We start from the raw sequence: 12167 nt of genomic DNA on the forward strand, positions 1-12167 counted from the left end.
ATCGTGTACTGTAATCGAATGTAGCCCAAGTTATTACCTGTTAAACAGTAGACAGCACACGCGGTGTTCATCTAATAAGGATCTCCATCGCTAGCAAATAATAACCTTTGCAGATTTCAATTCAGTGCAGTTCCAGCCACGTTTTCAACGCTCTTTCTGTTCTTAAACGTTACAACTCCGAGTGAACCACTTCAGACGCTCAGCGCGTGCGACAGGGAACTGAACGACTCATTCAAACTGATTCATGAACCAATTCACTCGTTTGCCAATTGGTTTGATCAAGCCTTTGAACAGAATTGACTCAAAAGAATGAATCATTCGCGAATGGGCATCGCTCATTGCCCAGAGAAAAGTAGACGGCGCGTTTGGAATAAACTGAAGCAGTTATAACATTTATTGCATTAAGATAAAGTAACGAGAGGAGCGTCGCCCACAGTAACGAAGTAAAAGTACAGATATTTCCCCCAATATTTACTCAAGTAAGAGTATAAAGTACCCATCTTTAAATATACTCCGAAAAGTATTCGTTACCCCAAAAAATTACTCAAGTAAATGTAACGAAGTAAATGTAACTCGTTACTACCCACCTCTGCTTTTAACAGTTCATCCAAAAATGACAATTATGCTATAATTTACTTACCCAATCCTGTATGAGTTTCTTTCTTCTGTTGAGCACAAAAGAAGATTTTTTAAGACTGTTGGTAACCAAACAGTTGACATTATCCATTGACTTACATAGTATGGGGGAAAAAAATACTATAGGGACCATAATCTGCTAAATTTCTTCTTTTTGTGTTCTTTGCAATAATGGCAATTAAAAGCATCAAAGTACACTTTATATCATGTTATCACTATTATGTTATTTTTTTGCTGTGCTTTGAAGACACTATTTTGATGACTAACATACTAAAACGTAACATATTTGATTAAATTTAACTTTGGTGTGTTATTTTAATGCATGTAAAGTTCACATACTGTTTGATAAAATGTCATAAATTGTAACTTCATCATTACAAATGTGTAATTACAAATATATTTAAATAATTTATATAACATTCGAAAGAGAAATTAAAGATTTATATTTTGTTTACCATAAATGCTTGTCACTACATGGAGCACTTTAACCATATTTCAATAGAATAAAGATATTTAAGTTCAAATAATTGCATTTTATATACATTTTAATACATTTTCATTTAATTGTAAATAACATAAGTGTCTGACAACATTACATTTCATTCACTCTGTATTATTTCCATAATAAGTCTTTTTAATAGTATGCTAAATCATATAGTTATTTTTCACTTGGACATAGTGTCAAATCTTCAATTGTACACTTTTCTTTTTGTTGCATGAAAAAAAGCATCAAAATATTGTTTCATAGACAAGACTTCAATTATTTGTGCTTTGCACCAGTGTATTTTCAATACATTTGTCTAAATTGCAGAAAAATATAATCAGCTATAAATATCATCATGAGACTATAATTATTTCCAATTTTATTTTCCTCTAATTGTTGGGTGCATTTAAGTTTTAGAAACAAACTAACCACACTAATTAACTGAGAATATATTACACAGTGAGCTGTGATGAAAAGGTGTGTGGGTGAATATAGTAAAATAATTGTGCCAACTTAAATCTATAAGGAAATCTATCATGTCCTGTCAAAACTCTTTACATGTGAATTTTGAAATCTAGTCTTACCAGATTGAAATTTTTATGATCCCAACATGAACATAACGCATAATTTCTCTGCAATGGGAAGCATGTGATTACGGGGGTGAAGGCTGATCTTTAGCTCGAGGTTGAAGAGTTCATCTGCTGTCTGTGGTGATATACAGTGAAAGAGCGAGTAATGCTGCAATGTCTTATTGAATTCCCATCTCACTGGTCATTGATCCTGCTGTATGTGGCACAACTGCACTGAGGTGAAAATGTCACAGATTGAATTGCCATTGGTAATCACTCAATTGGCAAGAAATGGATGTTCTGAAGCATGTATATTAAAACCATTTTCATGTTTTTGATGGCATTTCTCTGATAATGCCCGAGGTACATAATACAGTACACTTTGGTGTCCCACAGCTTTTTAAAAAAGCATTAGAGACACAAATGCCAGGTTTGTACATTTAGTTTATTTGTTTGTTTTTAATTTCTGTTTAAATGTAAAACAACTCTCTAGTAACAACTCTGCTAGAACATTTTTACAGAAACAGTATTCTACTGTAGAAAAAAAAAATCATCCAAAAAAAAAAAAAAATACTAAAATGTTTGCAGTCTATTAGATATGTTAAATAAAATGTTATCTAACATACAACATATTGCGAAAAGTTGCCTATTTCTTAGCTGTCTTTTTAGCAAAAAACTAATTTAAGTAGTTATTGTATGTTTAAATATATATATATATATATATATATATATATATATATATATATATATGTGTATATATATTTTTTTTTTTATTACATACATTTTTATGTGAAATATTTTTCTTTAATCTATAGAAAATATATACCAATATTAGCCACTTTAGCCTTTCAGCTTAATTTACACTAACTGTGCCACATTGTTACTATAAAAGACCTTTTGTGCAACAGAAAGGGTCCATGGATGTTAGAGGTTAAATGCCAATACCTTTATTTTTAAGGGTGTATTCATGTGCTTGAATTTGTAAGTCCTTTTTTTAAAGACGATTGCTATGTGTTTTCATAGCAACAGGCAACCATGAGACAGCTGCAGCACAGCATTTTTTGGCACTTCCCTCTTCAAGGAACTGACCGTGCTTGTTTGTTTACTGACCTTCACTCAGACAGACAGACTGCCAGCTCTGATATTCAGTATTCACACAGCATATTGACACACTCCTGCTTCTGGTATTGGTGGAGAGGTGTGTGCGTGGAGAGGTGTGTTCACGCAATGAATGCTTATACAACATGACACACCTCTCAGAAGAAAGAAGGCACTCCATTGGAACTTCATTGCTCGGTTCTGGGAAACTCAACAGGGGTTTCTTGAATTGGGACAAGAGTATCACCTGAGAAGAAGGAGTGGGATGACGTTCTGCTGTCATGGGCATGAAAATGCCTTACGTAATGTTTGCATGACAGTAATATAGATTGTGCTCTCCTCTTATAGGGGTAGATGTTGGTAGGTTTTACAGCACAAACTCATGCAAACTATATATTTTTTCAGGTTTTTAAGAGCTAATCACTTGTTTTATCCCACATAACTGCTCATATTTCTCTATATTACTTGAATAAAACCAGAAAAAAACATGTACACTATATGTAATTGTTCACCAATTTAACACAACTTTGCAAGCTTTTAACTCAAATTAGTCAGTCTTAGTCATTAAACCTTGTTGTAAGATATTGTAAGAAATTAATAAAATGTATTAAAGAAAAAAGATCAAACTTTTTGAAACTGTTAAATCTTCTAGCATATATATTTATGTGTGTGTGTTGCTGTGAAAACTCAAATAGTCATATTTTTATTATTTAATAATAATAATAAATAGATACAAATGTATTTGATTGCATTCAGATTATTTGACTATAAGGTAACACCTAAACAGTAACTTTATCAGTTGTTTATATATTCCTGGCTATGTACAACTGCACATAAGGTCTGCTTTGCATTTCTCCACAGTTTGGTGTGGTCTTTGGTGGTCAAGTAGAGGTCAATATTTGTTCAAGCCTCATACCAGTCAGGATTCCAGACGACTGCCTCTACATTCTACAAACACGTTATGAAATGTTGGACTTAGAAAATAATGAAGTGTTATGAAATCATGGAAATACAAACAACATTAAGCAACAGCGTTATTACAAACAGAAGAAGGAAATGTACCACTTAAAGTAATGCAATTAAATACTTTATTATTATTATTTTAAGAAAATGAATCACTTCAACTGTAAACCTGCTCGGGGACATTTTTGGGTCACACTACTAAACTACATTGAGCAACAGTGCAGATGAATATCATCATACTTTACCTAAAGAAGAATTTCATTTGGAAGAACTGCTGACAGATAAAACTGTACTCAACTGAAACTCAACTGACTCTCATATTACAGGTGGCATATTACCAAGAACCCTGCCACAAAACCAACGCATTGTAATCTCTTTTTCCGGTTTTTGCAGTCTTTGAGCAAGAGACAAAAAGAAAATATCTTATGACAATGACCACAAAACTTTAAGAAGGCACTTTGAACTCATTATTCAAGCGAACCTGGCAAGTGCACACTTGTGCATCACACCTGCATTTGCCAAGTACTTACATAACCAATTCATCAGATAACTGAAGCCCATTTAATAGCTCTATAGATTATGAAAGAATGTTAAATCTTTTGTTACTGGATATACTGTACAAACAGGTGTTATATAACCATTTGTAATCTAAATAAAAAGGAAACTTGGTCGAATGCCACTGAAATGTTTATGTGACTCAACTCCAATAAAAACATGCCAAGGCCTTGCTGTGGATAAGGAAAACGACTCAGAAATGGTACTGCGATAATTTAGTGAGATTATATTCTTAAATCAATGCATTATGCACTAATCGCCTTGATCAGAATTGACAAGACGGTGTGTCGTGAACGTGCATTAATGCACAGCTCTTGTGCAGTCATTATAGTTGCAGAGACTGTCATCAAAACGATGAACATTTCCTACAAAAGTTATAAATAACATTTAATGACTGGTGGCATTGTAGTCAAGTGACAGCTCCATCCTACTTTCCTTAAAAAAAAAGTCTAGTCTGTTGCACTCAAATAACTAATTTATTATATTTCAAATGAAAGACCATACAAAGAGTTACAGATAAAAAAGCTTTATTGACACAAGTTTTGTGATCAAAAGAACAAAAGCTGTGGATGCAAAGCTTAACTAGAAATAATTTAAATTTGCGTCCCACTCTCCCCTTTCATACAGGATAATATATTCACAGTGGGAAAACCTTTATGGGCAAATGCAATATATGACCGAAATTGCATTTAAAAAAAGTGACCTTATTAAAGTATACAGCAAACCTGTGAAGCAAGACCAAATCTTGCATTTTATTTGTGAGTATTCTGAATAAATATAGTGCAGGAGAGAGGAAAAGCAACCAAAAGGGATATGATAACATCATTCATCATGACCCTCACTTTCCCTGAGGACCTACATCGGAGTCCCACCCTGTTTAAACCAGAATTATTGTCAGTTTCTTTTAGATAGGGTTGAAGCTGCTGTAATAATTCCTATTAGTCTGAACTCAGCTATCACCCTTTTCCCTCATATATTATGTTCTTCTACAAAGGTACAGTAAAATTATTTCTCTCTCTCAAAAAAAAAAAAAAAAGAAATTCAGAAAGATAGTATAATTTTTGGAATCTACATTTGAGGATCTGCCATGTTAATTTTTGGCCATAATGTTTGTTTGGTTTATTTTTCCTGTAGACATAAGGATCCTTTTTCACTAAATACGAAGCACAAGAGGATCACTTTTTAGGTTTAAACCCATTCCTTTCATTTCGGTTTCAAAATACTTGTGCAACTCTGATGGTTTTCCCACCCTGACTTGAAAAGAGACCTGACCTCTTTGTATAATTTGCAATTATACATATAGTCTGTGCTAGTCAAGAGGAATATACAGATGACACAAAAGAGAAAAGGAACATGACTATTTACAGACAATGGATCTCTCTTCTGCGTCACAATAAATCTTTATGAAATATACAGATTTTCAGTGTTCATGAGCAGACTCAGTTGGCCTGGGCGATGCGGGAGTCTGAACCGATGAAGTTGAGCATCGTCTGGACCAACTCTGGCAGATCATAGTCGTGCTTCCAGCCCCAGTCATTGCGTGCATTGCTGTCATCAAAGTTCATGGGCCAACTCTCAGCTATACGGATGGGAAAAAAAAACCTAGTTTTTTGTATGGTTTACACTATTTAATGTTTGAGGGAAGTGCAGATGTTTTGGATCATACCTATAGCCTGTCGTACAGAGTCAATCTCATATGTGACCTGAAGATCAGGCAGCTGTTTTTGGACCTCCTTGGCAAGTTCCTCTGGAGTGAAGCTCATGGCATTGATGTTGTAGGTGCGCATACTGAGCGATTCTGTCGGCGCCTCCATCACCTCCAGGGTGGCCCGCAAACAGTCATCAATGTACATCATGGGCAGCCGTGTGTCTGGTTTTAAGTTGCACTCAAACTTGCCGGCCTTGACGGCGTCGTGGAAAATCTGCACGGCGTAGTCTGGAAAAGCCAACAGAGACTGACCTTTAATAAGACTCATTTCAGTTTTTTTGGTCAGCAGTCTCCCCTACCACAAGCATCAGTTTGACAGCAACAGCTGTCGAAGTACTTTTCAGGTTTTTACATGCGATTTCTGGCCGCTGGAGGTGTGGTTCATATGGCTGGTCACCATTGGTGCAGGCTAGCGGTTTATCTAAAAATACTCAAAGCGAACAACACCCCTTTTTGAGCAAGTGCCAGTTGCATAACTTCATTAGGTCATGTGCCAAAAAACACAGATGGAGCAGAGTGCACTGTACCTGTCGTGCCACCGCCGGGCTGTGAATCTGCAGAGATGATGCCAGGATAACGCAGACAGCGGAAGTCAAGGCCATATCGGTGGTGGTAGTACTGCAGAAGAGGATCATGGGTAAAGATTATTATTCCATACGGCACAGAAAATAGGTGAAAACACTAAAATATGGGTTACTGGTGTCTTACCTCCCCCATAAGCTCTGCATGGACTTTAGAGACGCCATATATAGTGCGTGGTCTCTGCACACAGAGGTCAGGAGTGGGATTTCGAGGTGAAGTTGGTCCGAAGGCACCAATTGTACTGGGCACAAAGAGTCGAAGCCCGTGTTCTGCTGCAATGTCTAGGATGTTGTGTAGTCCTACAGAAAAAAACAGAGAAAAGATTTAGAATTAATTTATTAATTTATATTTAGTGCCGTATCAGAATCAAAAGCTAATTTTTATCAAAGGCTATTTTTAATGGAAAGATCTAGACAAATAAATGTTTTACAACATTACAGTAAATACATTTTTCCTGGTAAAACACCCATGTAAATTATTTGGAAACAAAGAAAATTATAAAATAAGCACAAAAGTAGATTATTATAAGTATCAAAATGTTACATTTAATGTACTGTCTAAATGCAGTCCATTAGTTTTCTAAAGTCTTACCTGTGATGTTGACTGCTCGTGCCAGTGCCACATTAGCTTCCCCAACAGCACTTAGAAGAGCACTGTAATGCACTAACCAGGTGATCCTGTTATTTACTACAATCTCTCGCAAGTTCTTGTAGTCCAGAATGTCCGAGTAGATAAAGGGGCCTGTTTAAAAAAAATATATAAATTGCAATCAAAATTACACAAAACTGGTGTGATCAGAGTAGTTCTGACCATATTTCTCAATATTAACAATGTTGAAATGAAGACAAAAATCCTTGATCTTTTCAATTTTCACCTGTTTTAGACAAACAAATGTTAAATCAATTATCCAAGCTAATGAAAAGAAATTTGACAAAATAGTTAATTAGCCACTATAATAAACATAATTAGCACTTCTTTACTAATCTAAATTACTTTAACATTTGGAAATGATAAATTATCTCTAACAAATAACACTCCAAACTACATCTGGTACACATCTGGTTTAAATGGATATATAATTATAATATAACAGACCTGATAATAGAGTGCTACCCCAGTTATTTCTCTCATGAAATTACAGTAAGAATTTGTTTGAGATTAACAGAAGACATACCACTGTGAAAGACATTGCTTGGTGGTTTCCTGATATCTGAGAGGATCACATTGTTTTTTCCAAATCGCTTCCTATGAGACCGGAGGAATAACTTTATTATGCAACATATGTTTTTATGTAAACATTCCATTTGTAAATGCATCTACAATGCAAAAGATTAATGCTTTTATATATGTACCCTAACCCTAACCCTGTGTGCATACCTTAATAGTTTAGCAAGCCCAACCCCTAGCTGCCCGAGGCCACCTGACAGAGAAAGAAAAAGATCAAATATCATGCAAAAACAGAGCAGGGAAGTCAGGATCCACCCATCTTAAAAATGTGCTAAAACCAGTCTGATCCACGTGACTAAATACAAAAGCCCCAACTCTTAAATAACAAATTTCCATGTACCAAGAACCCGTTTTTCATACCTGTGATGAGAACCTTGGGGTGGTCGGTTTCAGAGAAGGACACAGAGTGAAAGCTGGCATCAGATCCAGGGGTGACCTGACGCGGGGAGAAGCTGATGTTGCGTATCGCCACTGTTAGAGGCTGACATCCACACGCAGGGGCCAGCAGGGCCTGCTTTGCCACCTTACTAAGGGCTCTAATGACTGGCATACTGTTACCTGCAAAAACAAGATCACACATTATCAGAACCTACAATTAAAAGAACAGATCACCCATCATATACTAACCGTCATGTCCTTCCAAACCTGTATGGATTTCTTTCTTCAGTGGAACAAAATAAATGTCAGGCATAATCACAGCCTCAGTCACAATTCACTTCCACTGCATAGATTTGTTTTTTTCTACACACTGAAAGTAAAAAGTGACGTTAACTAGCATTGTTTTTCATTCTGCCTAACATTTCCTTTTTTGTTACTCAGAAGCAAGTTATAACAGGTTGGAAGATGCTGGACATCTAAATATAAAAGCTTGTGCTGATTTCGGATTAACATTTAGAGTCTGACATCGAACATATGCTTTTTACATCAGTGCTATTTCAAACGAAGTCACATGAAGCTCAGTGCAGTGACGCTCGTAAATTACACTGGCAGGTAAACTAAATTTAATGAACTAAACCTGATGTAAGGTGCCCCAAAGTTCATCCTTCTGTTAAATTCGCACAGTAAACCGATTAAAAAAATAATAATTTCCAGGCTCTCATCGCCGAAATTTCTTACCTTGTAAATGTAAAGGCACGAAAGGAACTAAGAATGTAATGTGAGCATATTTATACTGCCCTGCCTTCGACGGCAGCCAATCAGCGCGCGAGCACCGTGGCGAGATGCCCAACACATCCTTCAATCCGACCTCCAAAGGCTTCACTGTGCCAAGTTTGTGCGGACTGGTCTGTTCGTGTCACCTGTTTTTTTTCTTCACATACACAATACCCTAACACACAATCCAATCCAGTTTGATCTTGAACGGAAAGGTCAGTTAGATTTCCGGGAATTTAGATCAGTTTAGACTAGTTTTCAAAGGCTTTTTTCCACAGTGCAAAGTCTGGGACGCAATGCATGGTCGCCTTGTTCCACGTTCACACGGTGTTCATACGCTTTCCCGGGTTAGTAAATAATTTTTGATAGACATGTTTCGAAATTTCACACTGCATATTTGTAAGCCGCGTCTTAACCTCCAAACTTAGGGTAAGACGGTACATGGCCTGTTTTAATACATGCTTGTCCATCTATGGCCAAAAGCGGCCACGTAGACCCGCTCTGGCCACTTGAAATATGAACATAACTTAAAGAAAATACAATATGGACTCTTTTCAACCCAATTAACCCTTCTGCTGCTTTAACATTTTTATCCGTTTTAACTATACTTGTAGACTTCTTCGCGTCACAGCTCATGAATATGTAATGAGATAAGCACAGAGGGAGCTCATGATTGGTTGTCTGTCTGTTGCTAAACAACTCACCGCAACATTAATTATTGCACCTTTAGCGCTGCAGTTCGGCTATGTAGTTTTAAAAGCCATTCAGAAGAAGTTACAACTACGTTTTAAAATGACAGGTTATCTAACCCAGGGATAAATATATCGGTACGACTGAAGCGGTGTGCAAGACTTCTGCTGGCAGACTAACATTAGCGTTTCCAGAAGAACGTGAGCAAACGTGCTCACGACGACTGACTACACCCCATCAACGAACACCTTAAAATAACGGTCACCTTATCAGGATTTTGACACTTTTTCACACGAACTACCGTATTTGAAGAAACACTAAAGGGAAGTCTTATGTTTTCGGCAAAGTGACAAAATGAGGAAGAGGTAACGTTAACGTTATATAAGATACCCACGTCTTGAGCTTCATTATAGGCCTAAAATAACATAGATATTTAACTGAATGCTTTAGGACAAAGTAATTGGATTGAGAAGTAAAAAGCGATAAGAATGTGAAAGTGAAAAATAAACTATCATGTATTTTTATCTTTCCAGTCGAGACCATGGGAAGCCGGTGTTCAGATAAGGTTCTAATCGTAATCAATCTTAAGCAAAATGCAATCGATTTCAGTAAATTGATTCACTCACCTATTGACTAGAATAAGATTCAGAGATTAGACAGAAAACGTGTTGTTCTGTAGGACGTGAGCAGCTTTCTTTATCTGGTTTTCCGTCACCGATGGTTCCTTCAGTATCTTCCAGTATTGCATCAGCTCGCCGCGGAGGTTTTATATCCGCAGCACAAGAGGCTTTCAAGAGAAGCCGGCTGCGCTCTGATTGGCCAGCGCGCTGGAGGTGAGGCTCTGGCCACGCCCTTCCTGACGTCTGTAGAACTGAAACATGACGACTGAGGGTTCTTTTCAGGGTTGCACGTTCCACCCCTCTCTCACAATGAATGCAGTCAACGGGACGTTTTGCTTAAAGGCAGAAATCTCATAGTAAAGGGTTTGAGACAATATTTCTTGTTTCTATGAAATACCAAACCTACAAAAATAAATACGTTACCTAATGAGGAAAACGTGCGTTTTGTCCCACTGAATTTAGCACCGGATCTTAAACATATAATCCTATTTAAAATATTTTAGACAGCAATGAATTACTTGTATAATTATAGGAATACTACGATTACTACTACTACATAGTAGTAGCAGCTCTGGTACTGAGATTTTCTTTTTCAGCCATATTAATTGAGAAAGAGAAAAAAATAAACTTAAAAGGTAATTTTTTGAAAATTAACTAGTGAAGGCAAAAATGTGATTAAAATGGTTAAAACTGAGACCTGTTACACAAAGGGGTACAGTTTCCATTAATACAAGAATTTGAATTTACAATTTAACCTAAAGTCAGATTGATAGCTTAAAACAAAAAACAACAGAGGACCATTACTTTTCCAGCAGCCAATGCATGGATGGCAGGTCAGAGCTATTACAGGTTCTGGTCTGCCAGAAACACACCATCAATATGATTAAGACTTCCTGTGATGCTTCAAGGCCATATCCTCTCAACTCAATTGATCTTTATCCTGAAAATCTCTTAAAACTTCAGTCCTATCACTCCAGGTGCACATTTATGATGCTTTTCAGTCTAATAGATCGATAGAACGGATACCTGATGTGTGCAGGTCACGGAGGAAGGACATGACAAAATAGTGAATGAATAACTCAAAGTGACACTTTTAGGGCTTGTGTGGAGTGTTTGCCCGGAGGTTACTTCAGGTCTGCTACCATCTCTGTGAGCCAAACAAATGTGTTGTCTTTATGTCTATTAGACATTCTCCATGATTAAAAGCAGAATACAGAGCATGTCAGAACACACATTATTTCCAGACATAGCAAAGAAATCAATATCAGCACAGCACAAGAGGTCCTGTATTGGGTGCATTTGAAACTCCAGTGCACATATACAGTGTACTGTATACGTGTGGCTGTATCAGGCCCATCCCCCAGGAAACACTGCATGTTCCTGATAATGAGCGGCTGTGTAAAGCAACCATATGTTTATGTGACGAGAGATATGGTGCTTTACACAGCCAGTGGTTGTATTTGCAGCATAAGCTTGTGCAATATGAAACAGTGCTGCTGTTAACTAATTATTGGACAGTTCAGCAATAGACTTATTCTGACAATCTTATTTTATATTATATATATAAAGAAAAGTGACATTCTGTATTTTACATGAGCTATACTGTGTATTCGGTTTGAAGTTAAGATTGTTTTCTTTTTCTCAATGGTAATATCGGTCATTATTGTGATGCATTGATAAGAGAAGTCAAATTGACTAGTGGTAATTCATATTTTATTACCATTTATTGTTTCGGATCTGAGATACTTACAGGTGGTCAATTTAAATATAAAAAAAAAAAATACACACAGTTAATGCCCACAGAACATAACATACGTCAGTTATACATTTGATCAATATTTTGTAAAGCAAGGCATGACACTGTACAGACAATTTTACAGTGA

The 12167-nt window shown here is 36.5% G+C and overlaps 1 protein-coding gene across 1 annotated transcript; it reads right to left on the reverse strand.

The window, feature by feature from the left end:
* Positions 1-4815: 4815 nt before the first annotated feature.
* Positions 4816-10447, reverse strand: LOC132106926 (L-threonine 3-dehydrogenase, mitochondrial-like). Its single transcript, XM_059513023.1, has 9 exons — positions 10291-10447; positions 8183-8380; positions 7973-8015; positions 7770-7840; positions 7187-7336; positions 6722-6894; positions 6541-6631; positions 5972-6241; positions 4816-5884 (listed from the first exon to the last, which is right to left on the reverse strand). Exons 2-9 carry the CDS (start codon positions 8370-8372, stop codon positions 5745-5747), a joined length of 1128 nt encoding a protein of 375 aa, XP_059369006.1. The 5' UTR covers positions 8373-8380; positions 10291-10447; the 3' UTR covers positions 4816-5744.
* Between the last annotated feature and the right edge of the window lie 1720 nt (positions 10448-12167).

The sequence above is a fragment of the Carassius carassius genome, chromosome 27 (genome assembly GCF_963082965.1).
Source record: "Carassius carassius chromosome 27, fCarCar2.1, whole genome shotgun sequence".
Lineage (NCBI taxonomy): Eukaryota > Metazoa > Chordata > Actinopteri > Cypriniformes > Cyprinidae > Carassius > Carassius carassius.

Excerpts from the sequence above, each read along its gene's own strand:
- LOC132106926 (XM_059513023.1), bottom strand. The coding sequence starts at position 8,372 with ATGCCAGTCATTAGAGCCCTTAGTAAGGTGGCAAAGCAGGCCCTGCTG. Across the intron at positions 7,337-7,769 it reads AAGCAATGTCTTTCACAGTG|GCCCCTTTATCTACTCGGAC; the intron begins GTATGTCTTCTG and ends TTTTTTAAACAG. Across the intron at positions 6,895-7,186 it reads ACGAGCAGTCAACATCACAG|GACTACACAACATCCTAGAC; the intron begins GTAAGACTTTAG and ends TTTTTTCTGTAG.